The sequence below is a fragment of the Gadus chalcogrammus genome, chromosome 5, assembly GCF_026213295.1.
Source record: "Gadus chalcogrammus isolate NIFS_2021 chromosome 5, NIFS_Gcha_1.0, whole genome shotgun sequence".
NCBI lineage: Eukaryota > Metazoa > Chordata > Actinopteri > Gadiformes > Gadidae > Gadus > Gadus chalcogrammus.
This window is the reverse complement of record NC_079416.1, coordinates 23,156,043-23,177,580: the sequence shown is the minus strand read 5'-3', so window position 1 is coordinate 23,177,580 and position 21,538 is coordinate 23,156,043. Positions and strand designations below refer to the sequence as shown.

The 21,538-nt window shown below is 46.8% G+C and overlaps 2 protein-coding genes across 2 annotated transcripts; both read right to left on the bottom strand.

Annotated features, from left to right (window-relative positions):
* Positions 1-1,755: 1,755 nt before the first annotated feature.
* Positions 1,756-6,490, bottom strand: LOC130382203 (BOLA class I histocompatibility antigen, alpha chain BL3-7-like). Its single transcript, XM_056589812.1, has 6 exons — positions 6,481-6,490; positions 4,274-4,561; positions 3,870-3,971; positions 3,601-3,624; positions 3,061-3,128; positions 1,756-2,212 (listed from the first exon to the last, which is right to left on the bottom strand). Exons 1-6 carry the CDS (start codon positions 6,488-6,490, stop codon positions 2,207-2,209), a joined length of 498 nt encoding a protein of 165 aa, XP_056445787.1. The 3' UTR covers positions 1,756-2,206.
* A 122-nt stretch (positions 6,491-6,612) lies between these two features.
* LOC130382202 (NLR family CARD domain-containing protein 3-like) lies at positions 6,613-21,290 on the bottom strand. Its single transcript, XM_056589811.1, has 15 exons — positions 21,098-21,290; positions 20,261-20,357; positions 19,734-19,850; positions 19,431-19,547; positions 19,118-19,234; positions 18,927-19,043; positions 18,630-18,746; positions 18,349-18,412; positions 17,968-18,196; positions 13,412-15,191; positions 12,408-12,581; positions 11,098-11,271; positions 8,333-8,506; positions 8,113-8,159; positions 6,613-7,163 (listed from the first exon to the last, which is right to left on the bottom strand). The coding sequence occupies exons 2-15, from the start codon at positions 20,341-20,343 to the stop codon at positions 6,613-6,615; spliced, it is 3,861 nt and encodes a 1,286-aa protein (XP_056445786.1). The 5' UTR covers positions 20,344-20,357; positions 21,098-21,290.
* Between the last annotated feature and the right edge of the window lie 248 nt (positions 21,291-21,538).

Below are 21,538 nucleotides of genomic sequence, written 5' to 3'. Positions count from 1 at the left end.
TCACTTTAGTACACAACACAAGGATGATCCCACTTTAGTACACAACACAAGGATGATCTCACTTTGGTACACAACACAATGATGATCTCACTTTAGTACACAACACAATAATCTCACCTTTAGTACACAATAAAATACGATCTGACTTTATTGACGTGCCAGGGTCAAAGGTTTGTTGTCAACATTTACAATACAGTTCATTATACAACACAACACAACATTACAAAACAATCTTGATAAACTATGACCAAATCCATGTTTTTTATTGTGGTTTAATCAGACGCCGTGTGCAGTGACCACAGCTGCCATTCGGTGGTTCTTCTGACGTCATGAGACAAGATGGAGGCCGGTGTTGTTGTGGCACTTTGTACAGTTGGTGTTGTGGTGCTGCAGCTACCGGGGCTTTCCACAACCAACACTCAGCACACCATGTGACCCAGGCAGCCAATCAGGTCGCCCAGGCAGACTGTCTCCAAACCGGTCAGATCAGTCCTGGGCCAGCAGCCATCTTGGATCTACACGCTAGCTGGGTGGGGAACTGAATAAGGATTTAAGGCGCGTTCACTCTCCTGGTGATAAAGCTCACACTAGCGTGCTCCCGACAGCGACCGGTTGGGAATCTAAAAGTTCTTCTTAGCAGGGTTTTTCATCTGATAAAAACCAGTCAGAACTAAACTGAACTTTAGTAGGATCAGTCTAATTGTATTCCTTTATTTCCTTGATGCCTATCACCTACTATCCTTTTGCTTTCATTTATGAGAAACACACACAGGATTGCCACTGATGGAAGGCTACACTTGCCCTTATCTAGAGCTGGTTTACCAGTACACAACGTTTAAAACTTAACAAAGTCATGCCAACAGACGCGTCACTAGTAAACCATACGTCACCAACTGGGCAACTCTGTTATTGGGTGACCCGTGATCCAGTGACCCGGCCAGAGGACGGGCTCTGACCTCTGACCTCCCACCTGGAGCCCCATGTGACCCGGCCAGAGGACGGGCTCTGACCTCTGACCTCCCACCTTGAGCCCCATGTGACCTGGCCCGAGGACGGGCTCTGACCTCTGACCTCCCACCTGGAGCCCCATATGACCCGGCCAGAGGACAGGCTCTGACCTCTGACCTCCCACCCGGAGCCCCATGTGACCCGGCCAGAGGACGGGCTCCTGATCAACACTCATCATCACCGAGCGTGTCCAGGAATGTTTTAATAAAGCGCTGAGAGCAGAACGCTGGGACTCCTGTGAGCTCATTACACCAAACATACACAACGCCTTTAGTTTCAGGACGTTTTCATCTACACGCTTCAGTTCAAACCCCTGAACAGCATCGCTCTGGTGCATTGGAACTCCACTGAGAGGTGATGAGTGATCAGTGACTTTTCCTTTGTTTATCCTGACCTTCCAAGCCCTCTAAGACAGACTTCCAGTGGTGCTGTGACATAAAACACAGTCTTGGATAAAGTGGAGAAGATTCCGTTAAGCCTGTAAAATGTGCACTGAAAAGTTAGAGTGTACCACAACATGAAATAAGCAGACTGGAATTGGGAGTTGGAAACTTTATTGACAGCAAAAAGAAAAAAACAGCTTGTAATATGTTAAATATAAATCCCACAAAACCAGTGTATTCCAGCAACTCTAAAATATTTTCCAAAAAGACTGATGTGATAATGATTATTTTATATATATATATATATATATATATATATATATATATATATATATATTACATAGTATTAAATAAGGATTAAATAGGGACAAGAACAGTCTGGATTACGGCCCTTTGATAATCCTAATATTATCATGTTAAACATCTTAAACATTATAAACCCACACGTTAAACCAACGTTATGCGGTGAGCAACCGCATCCTAACTAAGATGGCCGCTCATGAGGGAGATCATGTTGCCATGGTTTCAAAGAATCAGTTACAGATTGGCGAGTCAACCAATGACTCAACAAATTATCAAATGCACAACTTAATGGAATATGACAGTGATTTTAGTTGGTAATAATCACTTTGTTATACTGTAATAAGAGTAGATAATGATTTCCTTTATTTAAGCTTTCTTAGGGATTAATTGTTGTTTTCCAGATCAAAGTGAGTCAGAGTGTTGTCGTTGAGTCTGAGGCGATCTGAGCCCCACGCCTGATGGTCAGGATTATGAATGATGATCAATCCTCCAACCAGAAGCCTCTTCATCATTCAGCTCTAAACACCAGGGGAGCACAGGTCAGCTCCAACCATCTATCAGCACCTCACTGCTCACTACCTCATCATGAGCCCACCACATGATAGGGCTTGTACCGTGGGACTCCTTGGAGCCTCTTTCATATGGCAGATCGTTTGTGTAGATAGCATGAGGTTAAAGAGATGGTTGAAGCATTACTGTTAGCGTTTAGCTTCTACCTTATGTGAGTCAACCACATAAGAAGCAGCTAGCCTCTAGCATATAAACAGGGTCCCCACACACAAACACCCAACATCTTTAGGGTTAAAAACCAAGTTGTGACCAAACTAATACTATTACAATATCACTATCACTGATGAATACTGTTATAATATTACTATCAGTGATGAATACTGTTATAATATTACTATCACTGATGAATACTATAACAAAATTGCTATCACAGATGAATACATTTTCAAATTGTATTATCACTGATGAATACTATCACAATATTACTATCACTGTGATGAAGCAAAAAATATATTACTGGGATGAAGTACTATCTATATTACTGTGATGAAGTACTATTGATGTTACTGGGATGAAGTACTATATATATTACTGTGATGAAGTACTATCTATATTACTGTGATGAAGTACTATTGATGTTACTGTGATGAAGTACTATATATATTACTGTGATGAAGTACTATATATATTACTGTGATGAAGTACTATTTATATGACTGTGATGAAGTACTATTGATGTTACTGGGATGAAGTACTATATATATTCCTCTCATGAAGTACTGCAGTAATGTACTGTGAAGACATTAGTGCCCTCCCACCCATCCTCCAAAGAGTTGTGATGTCACAGAATACTGACCTTGGGGTCAGGGGTCGGGGCCAGAAGATGTTTCTGTCCCTCAGGGTTCTCAGAGCTGGTGTCAGAACCTGGCAAGAAGCAGACGGTGAGGAGCTGAACGGATCTACAGAGCTAGATGTATCTAGATCTATAGAGCTAGGTGTATCTAGATCTACAGAGCTAGATGTATCTAGATCTACAGAGCTAGGTGTATCTAGATCTACAGAGCTAGGTGTATCTAGATCTACAGAGCTAGGTGTATCTAGATCTATAGAGCTAGGTGTATCTAGATCTACAGAGCTAGGTGTATCTAGATCTACAGAGCTAGGTGTATCTAGATCTACAGAGCTAGGTGTATCTAGATCTACAGAGCTAGGTGTATCTAGATCTACAGAGCTAGGTGTATCTAGATCTACAGAGCTAGGTGTATCTAGATCTACAGAGCTAGGTGTATCTAGATCTACAGAGCTGTATAGTCCACAGACCAGTCACCATGGTAACCGTGTTGGTAGTATTGTTAATCATGAGAGCAGAACTGCAGTAAAAACACACGTTACTCACCAGCTGCTGGACGTTTGGCTGAACCTAAGGATCAGGAGAAATGATCAGTGTGTGACAGTGGTGAACATCCTCATGTTGTCTACTTTCATATTCTTAATGCCTCAACATCACTGGGGCCTGGACCTTAGAGGAGGTTCTTCCTCCAGTGATGGAGAGGTTTCTACCACCAGACCGCTAGAGCATCACGACGACCAATCAGAGTCCAGGAAGGGACGCAGCCAGGGGGCAGGAAGTAGGGGCAGCTGGGGGTCAGGGGTCAGCTCACTCACCGTTCCTCTTCCTGTACCAACAGACTCCCGCCAGGACCAGAGCTCCAACCAGGAGGAGGGCCCCCGCCACAGAGCCAGCGACGAGGAAGGGCCCCGGGAGCCCTTCAGGGGGAGAGAGAGCAGGAGATCAGGAGGAGGGCCCCAAGGAGGTGGAGGAGGGGTGGAGGTGAGGTGGAGGTGAGGTGGAGGTGAGGTGGAGGTGGAGGTGAGGTGGAGGTGAGGTGGAGGTGAGGTGGAGGAGGGGTGGAGGTGGAGGTGAGGTGAGGTGGAGGTGAGGTGAGGTGGAGGTGAGGTGAGGTGGAGGTGAGGTGGAGGTGAGGTGGAGGTGAGGTGGAGGTGGAGGTGGAGGTGAGGTGGAGGTAAGGTGAGGTGGAGGTGAGGTGAGGTGGAGGTGTGTTCCCTACCTCCGTCCCTCCCAGTCTTCCCCCAGTTGGTCCTGATGAGGGCGGGGTCCAGGGGGGTGGGGATGTCCTCGATGCCTTTCAGCTGGACCACACACTCGTACCTCCCCCAGTCCTCCTGTGGGACGGCCGTGAGGTCCAGGTCCACGCTGACCTGGAAGGTCCCGTCGTGGTTGGGGAGGACCTCCCCGGGGTCCACCTGCTCATGGAGCTCCTGGCCGTCTCTCCTCCAGAACACCACCACCCTGTCAGGGTAGAAGCCTGTAGCATGGCACACCACTGGGGAGAGACGGAGAGACAGAGAGCCGGACAGAGAGCCAGAGCCAGAGAGAGAGAGAGAGAGACATAATACAAAGCACCACCAGCGGGCAGCGCCGAGGTGTCGGTGCCTCGACAGCGGGGCTCCGGCGGGAGACAATCTTGGGCAACAATCCCTTTCTCCTCCATGTCGCGGTTCAGTCCACTTCAGATTGACGTGGACGTGGAAGAACCAGAGACGTCGGAGAACCCAACGCAGTCGTTTGAGGTTCATAATATCGTCTGGAGGCGCACACAGCTTTTGGCCGTGATAATATACATTATACGATATAGATATCTACGAATGATGTGATATTATTTAGATATAGAGCTCCAGGACTCCCGCCGGAGCACCCAGGGTGTTCTAGAATATTTACAGAACACGGCCATTGGCACTTGGTTCTATGAACATCCTTACTGTACCAGCAGAGATATACTGTAGTCTTTCTTCTTTGACTTAATGCAGGTGTCTGCTAAACGCCCTAAATGCAAAATGTAAACGTTGCAGCAAAGTTCAGAAGCGCAGGAAAGAGAAGACATTAAAGGCCCCACGGCATGCTACTTTATGGATGCTTATATATAGGTGTTAGTGGGCCCTTAATCCAGTAATTTGAAGATGTTCAAGAAATTCAGCCTTTGTGCAGAATTACAGCCACTACGAGCCAGTCCCACAAACGGGCCGTTTTTAGATGCGGGTCAAGGTGGAGGGTGGGGGTGTGGCCCTGAGCAGCTTGCGGCCACGGTACCATGAGCTTTGTTTACAGTGGATGTATCGCAATGGCGAGGCGCACACAGCCTTTGGCCGTGTTCTGTAAATATTCTAGAACACACGGGAGTCCTGGAGCTCTATCTATCAATAATATCAGACGATACATAGATATCTATATCATATAATATAGATTATCACGGCCAAAAGCTGTGAGTAGCTCCATACGATATTATGAAACCAAAACCAAAACCAAAAATAAATAGTAATAGTATATCGAATTTGTGAGAGGGGGGGAGGGAGACGGGTGGGGGAGAGAGAGAGAGAGACAGAGAGAGAGAGAGTCCGGTCGTCTGTCTGTGGTTTCTTTCTACAACCGACACAGAGCCCCCCCCCCCCCCCCCCCCCCCCCCCCTCAACCAAAACCCAGGGAGGAGGTCCCAGAATAATATCAGAAAAACATTTGTTGCTCTATTTAAAGTTTCTGATTAATATCTTATTATTCTTAAGGCACTGATGGAAGCATTAATCACTAATAAAACAAGAAATCATCGGCTGAACACACGAGAACATTCAGTTGGATCCACTGAGTTGTTTATTGCAATTATGCTTCACTATGAGACAGAAAAATAGTCCCTTACATGTACACAATAAACACAAGGACTAAAACAATAGAAGCAGCAGACTTTACAAATCATCAACAGGTGTGCACGTATCTTTAATAACTGAACATGTTCTGCAGCCACTTGGTTCCAAACAGAACCCAAAAAAATCAAGATTCAGCCTAAAGTAATTTACAACATGCAACATTATCCCATAGACCACTTGGTTATTAAGAATAAAACATAAAATCTGCTTTAAATCAGGTTGTAAATCAGGATTATGACAACAATTATGATATAAGAGCCCTTAAGACCAAAACTGGTGAAGTCTGAAAACATACAAAGATGAACCATCAATAGGTATTTTATATACATTACAAATAATAAATGTGCTTATCTAACTATGGGAGATCTTAAAAGTCTTTTCATGGTTTATCATGCTATACTTTAAAGAACAGACAGACACAGACAGACAGACAGACAGACAGACAGACAGACAGACAGACAGACAGACAGACAGACAGACAGACAGACAGACAGACAGACAGACAGACAGACAGACAGACAGACAGACAGACACAATGTAATTGTGTGTAAACACAGACACTGAGTCATCAGTCCTCTCTGTGCGTGCGTGCGCGTGTGTGTGTGCGCGTGTGTGTGTGTGTGTCCTCCTCCCCCGCGCCCGTTTTCTTTTTCTACAACCGACGCCGCCCCCCCCCCCCCCCCCCCCCCCTCTACCGCTGAGGGATCACAGAGACGCTGCCCACCCCTACCATCACCCCCGGGAGGAGGTCCTCCTGGGTGAAGGAGGAGCAGAAGGTCTGGAGGTGTGTCAGTGTGTCTGAGGACCCTCCTCCACCTGGGGACACTCTGTAGAAGGACAGAGAGCCAGCAGGCCGGTCCAGATACACTCCTACTCTGGTGGAGCCAGCGGGGGGGAGAGGGAGGGGTGTTAGTGTACCGTTGTACCGGGCAGAGTAACCACCATTAGAACAATAAAGACTCCAGGACTTGTTGTTCCCTCCAAGCAGGCTGTCACGACCGTCTCCTCTCCTTGTGATTCCTCTGTATGTCACTCCTATCCTAACCACTCCTTCCCACTCTACCTCCCAGTAACAGCGGCCAGTCAGAGCCTCTCTACCCAACACCTGGGGCCAGGAGTCAAATCTGTCTGGGTGATCCGGATACGACTGGTCCACTCCAACCCGCGTCACCTTCCTGTTGTCCTCAGACAGAGAGAGTCGTCTGTGGGCCGTGTTGGGGTCCAGTGTGAGGTCACAGGCATCTGAGGGAGAACCAGACATGATGAGCTGCTGAACCGCTCTTCATCCTCATCATCATCACTAGTACTGTTCTCCTGCGCTCTATGTACATATACATAGATATGAACACATACATACATATACATATGTACACATTCATAGATACACACACCTCAACAACAACGTTATGAAAACAACAACAATATTATGAACAGATCAACAACAAACATCTCTCCTTGGATCCAGGCTGCTCTTCTTCTTTTTATTCTCTTTCAGACTCTTTATGTGATCGCTCTCTCTCCTTCTTCAGCCCCCCCCCCCCCCTCAGCCCCTCCCCCTCATCCCTCTCCCCCTCAGCCCCTCCCCCCCTCATCCCCCTCCCCCTCAGCCCCCTCCTCATCCCTCTCCCCCTCAGCCCCTCCCCCTCATCAACCCCCCTCAGCCCCCTCAGCCCCGCTTCCCCTCCCCCTCACTGCGCCCCTCAGCCCGGTCACCCCCCCTCCCCCCCCACAGCCCCCCCTCCCTCCTCCCCCTCAGCCCCTTCACCCCCCCTCCCCCCCACAGCCCCCCCTCCCTCCTCCCCCTCTCCCTCAGCCCCTTCACCCCCACAGCCCCCCCTCCCCCTCACCGGCCCCTCAGCCCGGTCACCCCCCCTCCCCCCCCACAGCCCCCCCTCCCTCCTCCCCCTCAGCCCGGTCACCCCCCCCACCTCAGCCCCCCCTCAGCCCCCTCCCCCCCCCTAGTCCTCCCCCTCAGCCCGGTTGCCCCCCCCTGAATGTAACAATGTAATACCTGCTGGGTTTTATACAAGTAGGTTTAACTGTGATGGTCGACAGTATTAATATACGGAAGATACATGAGGTCAGCCATCATCTTCATTCCCAGTAGGATGTGACCTCACTTCCTGCTGTGTGGATGGACTTCCCGTCTCAATAGTGAGTGTGTGATGTGATGAATCAAACAGACACTTACACTTCTTTAGAGCTGGTTTCAGCCTCCACACTCCACCGTGCTCCACACTGGGGGGGAAACAAAGTGAGAGCAGCATGTTGAAACATTCACCTTCATCATCTGCCGTCTCATCACGTTCTACACAACATGAGTGACAGCTGCCTCTTCAAACCACTTCATCTAGCAGCATGAATCCTAGTAGGAGACTTTGTCCCTGAGTGGTGAGCTGTCCTCTCCATACCTGAGAGTGTCCAGTCTCCAGCGTGGATCCTCCAGTCCAGCAGAGAGCAGCGCAGCTCCAGAGTCTCCTGGGTGATTGTAGCTCAGGTCCAGCTTTCTCAGATGGGAGGGGTTGGAGCTCAGAGCAGAGGCCAGTGAAGCACAGCCTTCCTGTGTGACCAGGCAGCCAGACAAGCTACACACACACACACACACACACACACACACACACACACACACACACACACACACACACACACACACACACACACACACACACACACACACACACACACACACACACACACACACACACACACACACCACACACACACACACACACGTGTAAAATCCTGTGTTTTTCCAGTCTGCCAACCACTTAGTGAACGTCCTACTCCAAACACAGGTGGCGTTGCCTTGATGACGTAGAAGGTCCTTTTATGAAGCACTTCCTGGTCCATTGAAGGGACCATATTTGTGGATAAAGAATTAGCAATTAAGATAATGAGTACTGGATATTAGGGGGTTACAAAAAAATGTAAACGTTTAAACGACCCCTACTTTTTCGTGTACACGGTTAACCGTTTATTAATTAATGGACCGCAGTCGCGCTATAGGGGGATTATTTGTTTATCGATGTTCGAGCAGAATGATCGCAAAAAATAACTTTTGTTTGACCGGTTGCCGTGGTTATCTCCATGTGGTTCATTTGCAGTTGCGGTGTTAATTAGGATGTTTTCAGCTTACTGTTACATTAAACTGTAATAAGAAAACGCGGTTATATGCTAGTATAGACCCTATAGTATCGGTGGTATAAAGGCTGGGACGGATTTCAAATTATAAATATGTACACTTTATGTTGAAAGTATAGACCGTCTCTATTCCCATTGAAACGAATGGTGCGGTGATTATTCTTCAAAACGAGAGCTGGTAAATTGGGAAAAATGAATTAAACTGTAATCAGACAACGCGGTTATATGCTATAGACCAGTGGTTCTCAACCTTTTTGGAGCAAACCTGACCTTACCCTGATCCTCTGGCGCCCCCCCCCCCCCTATCATTTATTTTTAATAAACGAACAACCCCACTCACACTCGTGTATATATTGCTTAAAGCTATTAATGCATCGTTTTTCATTGATTTTGCGGTGGTCACTAGTAGCAATGAATGCCCTCTGAGTCGGTTTTGGTGAAAAAAATATTAAAATAGTCATGACATGCAAACGTCTCACTTCTGATTGGCTAACGGCACTGTCCATCACAGTAATAAACCCAATTAAACTTCCAGAGCGACGAGAGAGAGAGACTAGAGAGACAGAGACACAGAGACGAGAGACAGAGACAGACGAGACAGAGACAGAGAGAGAGAGAGAGAGAGGCCTCGTCTCCCGTCATCCTTGACCGGGACCACGGCACTCCCGCGATTCCCGCCGTGCCCCGTGAACGAATGAATGAATGGCCCGGGTACCAAGGATACCGTGGCCAGGGCAACTTGGGCCCCACGAAAACAGATTGCGCACAGAGGGGGGGGGGGTTGTGTTATGTTGCGCAGGGGTTACCAATTTGTTGATATTTTCATCTAGTGTTGAACAGTGCACAATGAACAGTGAAGGTAACAAACTCTTAAAAAAGAACGTGAATTTGAACAAGTGAAAAATTAACTTATAATATAGAATAATATATTGAACTAAACTTGAAGTAACATCTATCAAGTGTAAACATGCACAATATGTCAGTTTGGCGCGTTTGTGAGGCCACAGAATAGGCTACAAGCCCTGTGCTTGTTTCCCTGCAACAAGAAGGTTCCATCTGGGGGTGATGGAAGACAGTGTTTGTAATGTCTAATCGATTGCAGAATTTTGTTTTAGTTGCAGTCATTGCGGAAAACCCGGTCTTGCATAGGTACGTGGTGGGAAATGGAAGCAACGTTTTCAGCGCTTTTACGGATATCTCGGGATATTCCGCTTTGGTTTTGATCCAAAAGCCCGCCAGAGAGGTTTGCTCAAACACACTTTTAAGTCCACCATCATTTGCTGTTTCGATCAATTGAGCTTCCTCCTGCACTGACAAGTGGTTCGGGACATTGACTAATGGGTTGCGGATCCACTCATTCGTTCGCCGTGGATCTTTGGAGGATGGGAAGTGAGGTTCGAATTTATTTGAAAGCGAACAAGGTGATCGTGCACCAGCTGCGAGAGAATGTGCCCTGCCTCAGTCTCTCCCAAAATCCCCACTAATGTTTGGAACATATCGAATACTCCCCTGTCCACTCGTTGTCCCCACTAATCAAGCTTGGCTTTAAATGCAGCAATTTTATCTGCGAGTTTAAAGACAGTCGTTATTCTTATGATTTACTAACCAGTTACACATGTACACGTGTACCCGTGCACACCCCCACTGGATATATTAAGCTTTAAAACACGTTTTTTTAATATCTTTCCAGAGACCCTCTAAAATGTTTCTGTTGAGGCTTTCAGGGGGTCTGAGGTGTCCAACTAGGGGCAACACCCTCCAAAGACCCCCTGCAATAAACTATCACCGTCCCGTATACGGGGGACAGTGGGGGGGCAATATAATTATATTCTGAGCTCATTTTTATTTTTATAATTGATAGGTTGCAGGCATATGGATGTATTACAATATCCACCTAATAAAAAGGTGTTAAATCTCCAATGATACAAAATCACGGATGTGGTCATCACAGGTACTGAGTTATAAGCTGAGTTATATAACCGTCCTCTGATGTGGAACTTGTGGTGTAACTGTTTGACCATTGAGTAAAACTGACCTGAGAGTTTCCAGTGTACAGTGTGGACTCCCCAGTCCAGCAGAGAGCAGCTTCACTCCTGAATCCTGCAGATCGTTGGAACTCACGTCCAGCTCTCTCAGACTACAGGAGTTGGAGCTGAGAACTGAGGCCAGAGCTTCACAGCATCTCTCTGACAGATGACAGCCATTCAGCCTGCACACACATAACACAATATGTTAGGGACTGTGATTAGAATGACCCACATCTTTTACTTTAAACTTAATGGAGGATTTTTCACTTTTTTTCAGGAGCACTTGTGCCCCCAAGTTAAAAAATGTAGGAGCACAATAGGTTTTTGTTTAGAACATTTATCAGCCTGCAGAAATTGCACACACCAACAGCACCAATTTACCAAAGCAAAATTAAGACTAATAAATAGGGAGATGACATTTAGGCTACACAAAACAGCACCAATTTCGGCTTCCACCGTACCAGGGTTATTGGGCTGGGACTGGGTTCGATTTATATAGAAATCCGGACAGCGAGAATGCCTAGTGGACTCGATGTGTTTCACCACAGCATCGCGTATCAGATTAGGGTTCCCCGTTATAAACAGAGAGGAGCCTGCCATTGCCGATGGGGCTTCCTTACAAAATGTACAGACTTGGCATCATAAACTAGCCACCCGAAATCCTTCAACCAGTGGGGGTTGAATTTGTAGACTTTATCGACTACAGTAACAGCATTAACTTTCTCCACGCAGTCTATTCATAATATTGTAATGACCACGGAAAAGGCAGTGAATGAAGTATGATTAGACAGCGATTTAGATAATAAACCGTTGGGACACACAAGACTGGTAGTGGTAACCATAGCAACGTAGGTAAACAAACCCGCTAAACCCTCCCGTAGCGCTCCCCGCGCTACGGCCATCCGGAGGCGCACAGAGCTTTTGGCCGTGATATTATATATACAATACAATTATTATATATTATATACTATTCTATATAGAGCTCGGGGAGTCTCAAACGGCAACAATCACTTTCTCCTCCATGCTGCGGTTCACCCCGGACTGCACTGCAGGGAACGGTTGGCAGGTTGAAAACTGATTGGCTGTTACGTTAGACACATCACTCAGTGGCCACGCTGTTGGGATTCAGGGGTATAATTGATAGATTGCAGGCATATGGATGTATTGCAATATCCACCTAATCAAAAGGTGTTAAATCTCCAATGATACAAAATCACGGATGTGGTCATCACAGGTACTGAGTTATAAGCTGAGTTATATAACCGTCCTCTGATGTGGAACTTGTGGTGTAACTGTTTGACCATTGAGTAAAACTGACCTGAGAGTTTCCAGTGTACAGTGTGGACTCCCCAGTCCAGCAGAGAGCAGCTTCACTCCTGAATCCTGCAGATCGTTGGTACTCACGTCCAGCTCTGTCAGACTACAGGAGTTGGAGCTGAGAACTGAGGCCAGAGCTTCACAGCATCTCTCTGACAGACGACAGCCATTCAGCCTGCACACACATAACACAATATGTTAGGGACTGTGATTAGAATGACCCACATCTTTTACTTTAAACTTAATGGAGGCTGTGTGTAGCAACCAATAATGTTATAGTGGCAAATTAAGTAATAAATGCCAATAACATAAAAATGTAAATGTAATAAAGCCAATAACTTAATAACTTGCCAACAATGTAATAAAGTTGTTGAGCCAATACCGTTATAACTTTTTGCCAATAATGTTATAACTTATTACGTTATTGGCTGCTTACTATTATTATAACAGAACCCTAAGAGTAACGTATAAATCCAAATTCACTCTTTGGTCCTTTAAGGCATCCTCTGGAGGGGGGTATGAGGTTGGAGGGGTCACTGTTAGGTCAGATATTTAAGCGTTTGATGCAAGATGCAATAATAAGGTCAAGTGTGACAAATTCTCTCCAGAAATTGAAAATAAAATAAAGAGATACCTAATTTATTGCATTATTGGCTCAGTTATTACATTTTCTAAATATTTTTTATACAAAGCCAATAACGTAATAACCAGCCAATAACGTAATAAGTTATAACATTGTTGGCAAAAAGTTATAAAAGCTTTAATAAGATGTTTTATTAATTGAACTACATTAGATCCTTAAATGTTAATTTAATAATCTGCGTAACTTTTACTTTTAACGTAAGTTATTGTCTTCCATCTTTATTAGAAAAGTGGGTTAGTGGGTTTATTGTAATACATGTTATTAGTGAACCTACAGATATGTTTTGTTAGTTATAACTTATATATTCTACTATCAGGTATATTGTGTTGTGTATTGTCATACATTATTATAAGTAAACCTACAGTGATCTTTTGGAGGCTTTGATCACTGGCAGCAGCATCAGAAAACCCTCCTCTGAAGCTTCGTATTTCTTCAGGTCAAACATGTCCAGCTCCTCTTCTGATGTCAGTAAGATGAAGACCAGAGCTGACCACTGAGCAGGAGAGACATGCGTTTTGAATAGACTTCCTGATGTCAGGGACCGTTGGATCTTCTCCACTAGAGAACGGTCGTTCAGCTCATTCAGACAGTGAAACAGATTGATGCTTCTCTCTGGAGAGAGATTACCATCTAACTTATGCTTGATGTAAGACACTGTTTTCTTCTTGGTTTGTGAGCTACTTCTTGTCTGTCCCAGCAGACCTCGTAGGAGAATCTGATTGGTCTCCAGAGAGAGGCCCAGGAGGAAGCGGAGGAACAAGTCCAGGTGTCCGTTCTCACTCTGTAAGGCCTTGTCCACAGCACTCTGGTAGAGGAGGAGTTCATCTTCACTGGAGGTTGGTGGTTCTTCTGAGAGCAGATTGACACCATTGTGGATGAAGGACCAAAAGACATAAAGAGCAGCCAGAAACTCCTGGAGGCTTAGATGGACAAAGCAGAACACCTTGTCCAGGTACAGCCCACACTCTTTAAAGATCTGGGTGAACACTCCTGAGTACACTGAGGCTGCTCTGATATCAATGTCACACTTTACCAGGTCTGCCTCGTAGAAGATCAGGTTGCCACTCTCCAGCTGGTTAAAAGCCAGTTTTCCCAGAGAAACAATGATCTCCCTGCTCTGTGCAGTCCAGTTTGTGTCTGTTTCAGTTAACAAACGATACTTCCTGTCCCCCTGTATGGACTGAACCCTCAGGAAGTGGCTGTACATCTGAGTCACGGTCTTGGGTGTCTCTTCTCCTATCTGGGATGTTTTGAAGATGTCCTCCAGGACTGTAACAGTGATCCAACAGAATACTGGGATGTGACACATGATGTGGAGGCTTCGTGATTTCTTGACGTGGGTGATGATTGTGCTGGCCAGCTTCTCATCTTTGAATCTCTTCCTGAAGTAGTCCTCCTTCTGTTGGTCGGTGAACCCTCTCACCTCTGTCACCATGTCAACACAATGAGCAGGGATCTTATTGGCTGCCGCAGGGCGTGTGGTTATCCAGACGCAAGCAGAGGGAAGCAGGTGGCCCCTGATGAGGTTTGTCAGCAGCATGTCCACCGAGGTGGACTTTGTGACATCATTCCATATCTTGTTGTTCTGGAAGTCCAGAGGAAGTCGACACTCATCCAGTCCATCCAAGATGAAGACAACTTGGAACCGGTCGTATCTGCAGATTCCTGCTTCTCTGGTCTCAATAAAGAAGTGATTAAGAAGTTCCACCAAGCTAAATTGTTCTCCTTTCAGTAAATTCAGCTCTCTGAAAGTGAGGAGAAATGTAAAGTGTATGTCGTGGTTGGCTTGTTCTTCAGCCCAGTCCAGGATGAACTTGTGTGTTAAGATGGTTTTACCAATACCGGCCACTCCAGTTGTCATTATTGTCCTGATTGGTTGATCGTGTCCAGGTAAGGGTTTAAAGAGGTCGGCACATTTGATTGGTGTTCCTTCATTGGCTGGTTTCCTGGAAGCGGTTTCAATCCGTCTGACCTCATGTTCCTTGTTGACCTCTCCACTGCCTCTCTCTGTGATGAAGATCTCTGTGTAGAACTCATTCAGAGGTGTTGAATGACCTGCTTTAGCGATTCCCTCAAACACACACCAGAACTTCTTCTTCAAATGAGACTTGATTTTATGTTGGCACTCGACAGCAGCAGCTCCTAAATGAGAAAAAAACATTAGACATCAGTTAGTGGACGGTGGCATCAGTTGGAACATGTCAATACTTCCTGTTGAATTATCAATTTCATGATATTTAGTGGCTTCATTACTTGTGGTCAGAAAAACTGGTTGTGACAGACTGCATGTTACAGAGTCAAAATGTTCAGGACATTTCGTTTTTCCACAGCAATATGATTGGTCTAATGATAATACTAATGATAATGAATTAGTGTAAAATGAAATGCTGATATAACAAGATAGTGTTGCATGTCTTCCACTGAGTTATTCTGCTGTTGATCTGCAGCTTATGTTTAATATTATTATTAATAATTATAATAATATTAATAATTACATTGAATAACATTTTATTTCAAGGCGCCTTTCATGACACCCAAGTTCGCCTTACAATTCATAAAACAATCTAGGGTCAAAAACAGCAAGAGCTGCATCGCCAACAGCATGATCAAAACAAGACGTAAGACCCATGTAGGAGGGGGTAAGAACAGCAGTGAGGAGACCCAGGTAGGAGGGGGTAAGAACAGCACTGAGGAGACCCAGGTAGGAGGGGGTAAGAACAGCAGTGAGGAGACCCAGGTAGGAGGGGGTAAGAACAGTGAGGAGACCCAGGTAGGAGGGGGTAAGAACAGTGAGGAGACCCAGGTAGGAGGGGGTAAGAACAGTGAGGAGACCCAGGTAGGAGGGGGTAAGAACAGCAGTGAGGAGACCCAGGTAGGAGGGGGTAAGAACAGCAGTGAGGAGACCCAGGTTGGAGGGGGTAAGAACAGCAGTGAGGAGACCCAGGTAGGAGGGGGTAAGAACAGTGAGGAGACCCAGGTAGGAGGGGGTAAGAACAGTGAGGAGACCCAGGTAGGAGGGGGTAAGAACAGTGAGGAGACCCAGGTAGGAGGGGGTAAGAACAGCAGTGAGGAGACCCAGGTAGGAGGGGGTAAGAACAGTGAGGAGACCCAGGTAGGAGGGGGTAAGAACAGTGAGGAGACCCAGGTAGGAGGGGGTAAGAACAGTGAGGAGACCCAGGTAGGAGGGGGTAAGAACAGTGAGGAGACCCAGGTAGGAGGGGGTAAGAACAGTGAGGAGACCCAGGTAGGAGGGGGTAAGAACAGTGAGGAGACCCAGGTAGGAGGGGGTAAGAACAGTGAGGAGACCCAGGTAGGAGGGGGTAAGAACAGTGAGGAGACCCAGGTAGGAGGGGGTAAGAACAGTGAGGAGACCCAGGTAGGAGGGGGTAAGAACAGTGAGGAGACCCAGGTAGGACGGGGTAAGAACAATGAGGAGACCCAGGTAGGAGGGGTAAGAACAGTGAGGAGACCCAGGTAGGAGGGGGTAAGAACAGTGAGGAGACCCAGGTAGGAGGGGGTAAGAACAGTGAGGAGACCCAGGTAGGAGGGGGTAAGAACACTTAGGAGACCCAGGTAGGAGGGGGTAAGAACAGTGAGGAGACCCAGGTAGGAGGGGGTAAGAACAGTGAGGAGACCCAGGTAGGAGGGGGTAAGAACAGCAGTGAGGAGACCCAGGTAGGAGGGGGTAAGAACAGCAGTGAGGAGACCCAGGTAGGAGGGGGTAAGAACAGCAGTGAGGAGACCCAGGTAGGAGGGGGTAAGAACAGTGAGGAGACCCAGGTAGGAGGGGGTAAGAACAGTGAGGAGACCCAGGTAGGAGGGGGTAAGAACAGTGAGGAGACCCAGGTAGGAGGGGGTAAGAACAGCAGTGAGGAGACCCAGGTAGGAGGGGGTAAGAAAAGTGAGGGGACCCAGGTAGGAGGGGGTAAGAACAGTGAGGAGACCCAGGTAGGAGGGGGTAAGAACAGTGAGGAGACCCAGGTAGGAGGGGGTAAGAACAGTGAGGAGACCCAGGTAGGAGGAGGTAAGAACAGCAGTGAGGAGACCCAGGTAGGAGGGGGTAAGAACAGTGAGGAGACCCAGGTAGGAGGGGGTAAGAACAGCAGTGAGGAGACCCAGGTAGGAGGGGGTAAGAACAGCAGTGAGGAGACCCAGGTAGGAGGGGGTAAGAACAGCAGTGAGGAGACCCAGGTAGGAGGGGGTAAGAGTGAGGAGACCCAGGTAGGAGGGGGTAAGAACAGTGAGGAGACCCAGGTAGGAGGGGGTAAGAACAGTGAGGAGACCCAGGTAGGAGGGGGTAAGAACAGTGAGGAGACCCAGGTAGGAGGGGGTAAGAACAGCAGTGAGGAGACCCAGGTAGGACGGGGTAAGAACAGTGAGGAGACCCAGGTAGGAGGGGGTAAGAACAGTGAGGAGACCCAGGTAGGAGGGGGTAAGAACAGTGAGGAGACCCAGATAGGAGGGGGTAAGAACAGTGAGGAGACCCAGGTAGGAGGGGGTAAGAACAGCAGTGAGGAGACCCAGGTAGGAGGGGGTAAGAACAGTGAGGAGACCCAGGTAGGAGGGGGGAAGAACAGTGAGGAGATTTAATTTAGAGGCGCCTTTCAAAACACCCAAGGTCACCTAATGGGGGTGATGTGGTCGGGGGATTTGGTGCTGTAATGATGATGTTTAACATTCTTTAACCTGAGACCCCCACCATTACCCTACATATCCGGATCAAACCATTTAATCTGATACCCCACAACAACCCTACATACTGGATCAAACCATTTAACACCAAAGAGGAAAGATTGTCTCCACGTTGAAGTTTGAAGTCTCACATTATGTCATTTAGTCAGAAGAGAACAAATAATAATCTCCTATTGCTCTTCAAAATGTGTATTTCTTCTCTGTTTTCAAAATAAGAGCCTCTTACCGCCCCACAGTTTGTCGGCCAGTTCCTCCTGGTTCATCTCCATCAGGCAGAGGATTGTGATGTCCACCACTCCCTCTATGGCGCGCCTCCTCTGCTCCTCCTTCTTTCCATCCACCTCCTCCTCTTCCTCCCTCTGACTCTCTGAGCATTGTGGGTAATCTGAGAAGAGATCCCTCCAGAGCTTCTTCAGCTCCTTGTCTAGGAAAGCGTGGGCGTTCTCCTCAGCCCTCTGGAACAGAACAAACATCAAGGAGAACTTTACTCTGAACTCACTGAGGACATCAGAAGCATCTGTCCTGGATTCACGTCCTGCTGGACAAGAGATGCTTTCTAATGTTCATGGAGAGCTGAAGTCAAACGTCTCGGTGGACATTTACACACCTTGATCAGCTCTGTTTGATGTTGCAGAGACTGAGCACTGGTAACCTTTGACGTCGTCTGGTGTCTTTGGGGAACACACACACACACACACACACACACACACACACACACACACACACACACACACACACACACACACACACACACACACACACACACACACACACACACACACACACACACACACAATTCTATTTCGCCAGACTTGTAGATCAGTAGAGTATCAGTAGAGACTGATAACAACCAAGTGGTCTGTTTTCATCGTCTGTTTGAACCCCTACCTCTCCTCTCTGGAGGGGCGTCCATCTTTAAACACCAATGGTACATCCATAGAGTGGTCACTCTTCATGGAGACACAGCTGGGTCCAGGGAAATCTGTTCTCTGCTGCTGCTCTGGGCTACAACACACACACACACACACACACACACACACACACACACACACACACACACACACACACACACACACACACACACACACACACACACACACACACACACACACACACACACACGTAGATATCAGTAGTCTGAAAACAACCAAGTGGTCTGTTTTCATCGTCTGTTTGAACCCCTACCTCTCCTCGCTGGAGGGACGTCCATCTTTAAACACCAATGGTACATCCATAGACCAGCCACTCTTCATGGAGAAACAGCTGGGTCCAGGGGAGTCTGCTCTCTCCTGCTGGACTCTTCTAGAAAAACAAGAACCAGGATTTATGGACGTTTAATAGAAGCTGTATCTTTATGATCTCTGATAAATCCTCACCTCTTCTTAATAGACTGATTTCCATCTTTAAACCTAACAGGATTATCCATAGACCAGCCACTCTTCATGGAGACACAGCTGGGTCCAGGGGGGTCTGTTCTCTCCTGCTTCTCTGGGCTTCAACACACACACACACACACACACACACACACACACACACACACACACACACACACACACACACACACACACACACACACACACACACACACACACACACACACACACACACACACACACACACACACACACACACATCAGTAGTCTGAAAACAACCAAGTGGTCTGTTTTCATCGTCTGTTTGAAACCCTACCTCTCCTCTCTGGAGGGGCGTCCATCTTTAAAGGTAACAGGTACATCCATAGAGCGGTCACTCTTCATGGAGACACAGCTGGGTCCAGGGGAGTCTGTTCTCTCCTGCTTCTCTGGGCTACCACACACACACACACACACACACACACACACACACACACACACACACACACACACACACACACACACACACACACACACACACACACACACACACACACACACACACACACACACACACGTAGATATCAGTAGTCTGAAAACAACCAAGTGGTCTGTTTTCATCGTCTGTTTGAACCCCTACCTCTCCTCTCTGGAGGGGCGTCCATCTTTAAACACCAATGGTACATCCATAGAGTGGTCACTCTTCATGGAGACACAGCTGGGTCCAGGGGAGTCTGCTCTCTCCTGCTGGACTCTTCTACAAAAACAAGAACCATGATTTATGGACGTTCGATGGAAGCTGTATCTTTATGATCTCTGATAAATCCTCACCTCTTCTTGATAGACTGATTTCCATCTTTAAAACTAACAGGTGGATCCATAGACCAGCCACTCTTCATGGAGACACAGCTGGGTCCAGGGGGGTCTGTTCTCTCCTGCTTCTCTGGGCTACAACACACACACACACACACACACACACACACACACACACACACACACACACACACACACACACACACACACACACACACACACACACACACACACACACACACACACACACACACACACACACACCTTTTACTCAGACTAATGATGGAGTCATGATGCATCACTGCTGAGCTCTGAGAGTGACAGCAGTCACAGACAGAGAGATCCTCTTCTTACCTCTTAGCTTTGCTCCGGCGGCCATGTTCCCCAGACAGAGTGGTCTTAGAGGTAGGACCCCCCTCTTCTCTCTCCTCATCCATAGTAGACTGGAGACCTGGACACAAACACAACTCATCCATCACTTCAATTGCCTTTTGAACTTTAGCCGTTTATTGAGAGAGAAGATCTTTGTGACTGCTTCACACTAAAGCATTATGGACGTCATAGACCATCGATATGAACCCCACAACATAACCGCACTGCCCTCACAGTACAGATGTGTACAGCAGATGACAGATGAATTATTAAACACCTTGTAACTGTGCTTAAACTACAACACAAAAAAGATATACAATAGACTTAAAAAAATCATTGCGGTACCATTAAAGTAAAGAACGTTTGAATAATTTCTCCACTGGACCAAAGTCTGAATTCTGTCACTTTACTGAACCACAGATTCCCTATAGATCAACTGGTGAAGCTCAACACATCGATAATCAATACGCACAAATATTAACTTTTTTAAATATCAGCACATTGAAAGGACTTCTGTCACGTCCTTATTTTAATTCGGAGTAGCATCAAGACAAACGAATCACTTGAATATTGAACGCAGTGTTCGATTTACCACACGGGTCAGAAAAGCAGTGAAACATGAACCAAGGTTGGATTCTCTACAGTAAACTGTCTTTAATTGATAAGCGATACACGCAGACATATACCGAGATGAGGTCCATATTATATACCAGTAACCTAAAGTCAATATTAACGGTAGTAAGCTGGTTGTTCATTATCATATAGGCCTACATAACCGAAAGACAATATAAACGGTAGGATACTGTCGGCCTACCTTACCTTATCGTATCTATTCCGGGATTAAAATGCGTCCATACGGGATAAAGTAATAAAAGTATAAATGTAAGGGAAGAAACTGAGGTTGAAGTGTTTATAAAACACTTTAACCTTATACAAGTTAATCAGGTGAAAGGTTTAAAAAGCGGAGAAAGAAAGGCTCCAAGCTGCGACAAACTTGACAAAAAATGAGGAAGTGAGCTGAACCGGTTTGACTCTCAGCCGCCCCTCTCAGCCATGGACATAATAAACACGCACGCACGCACGCACGCACGCACGCACGCACGCACGCACGCACGCACGCACGCACGCGCGCACGCACGCGCGCACGCACGCACGCACAGATCACTGAGCCAATTTATGGCAGAAACTCTGATCCTCCAGTCCACTGGGTTACAGCAGAAACTCTGGGACCAGGACCAGGACCAGGACCCGGACCAGGAC

Bases quoted from the DNA above. Each gene is read 5' to 3' on its own strand.
- LOC130382203 (XM_056589812.1), bottom strand. The intron at 3,625-3,869 runs GTGAGTGAGCTG...CCTGATCCTTAG, and splicing joins TTGGTACAGGAAGAGGAACG to GTTCAGCCAAACGTCCAGCA. The intron at 3,129-3,600 runs GTGAGTAACGTG...GCTTCTTGCCAG, and splicing joins AGCCAAACGTCCAGCAGCTG to GTTCTGACACCAGCTCTGAG.
- LOC130382202 (XM_056589811.1), bottom strand. From the start codon at position 20,343: ATGGATGAGGAGAGAGAAGAGGGGGGTCCTACCTCTAAGACCACTCTG. The intron at 19,044-19,117 runs GTGAGGATTTAT...TTGTTTTTCTAG, and splicing joins AATCAGTCTATTAAGAAGAG to AAGAGTCCAGCAGGAGAGAG. The intron at 18,197-18,348 runs GTGTGTAAATGT...GTTCTGTTCCAG, and splicing joins ATCAAACAGAGCTGATCAAG to AGGGCTGAGGAGAACGCCCA.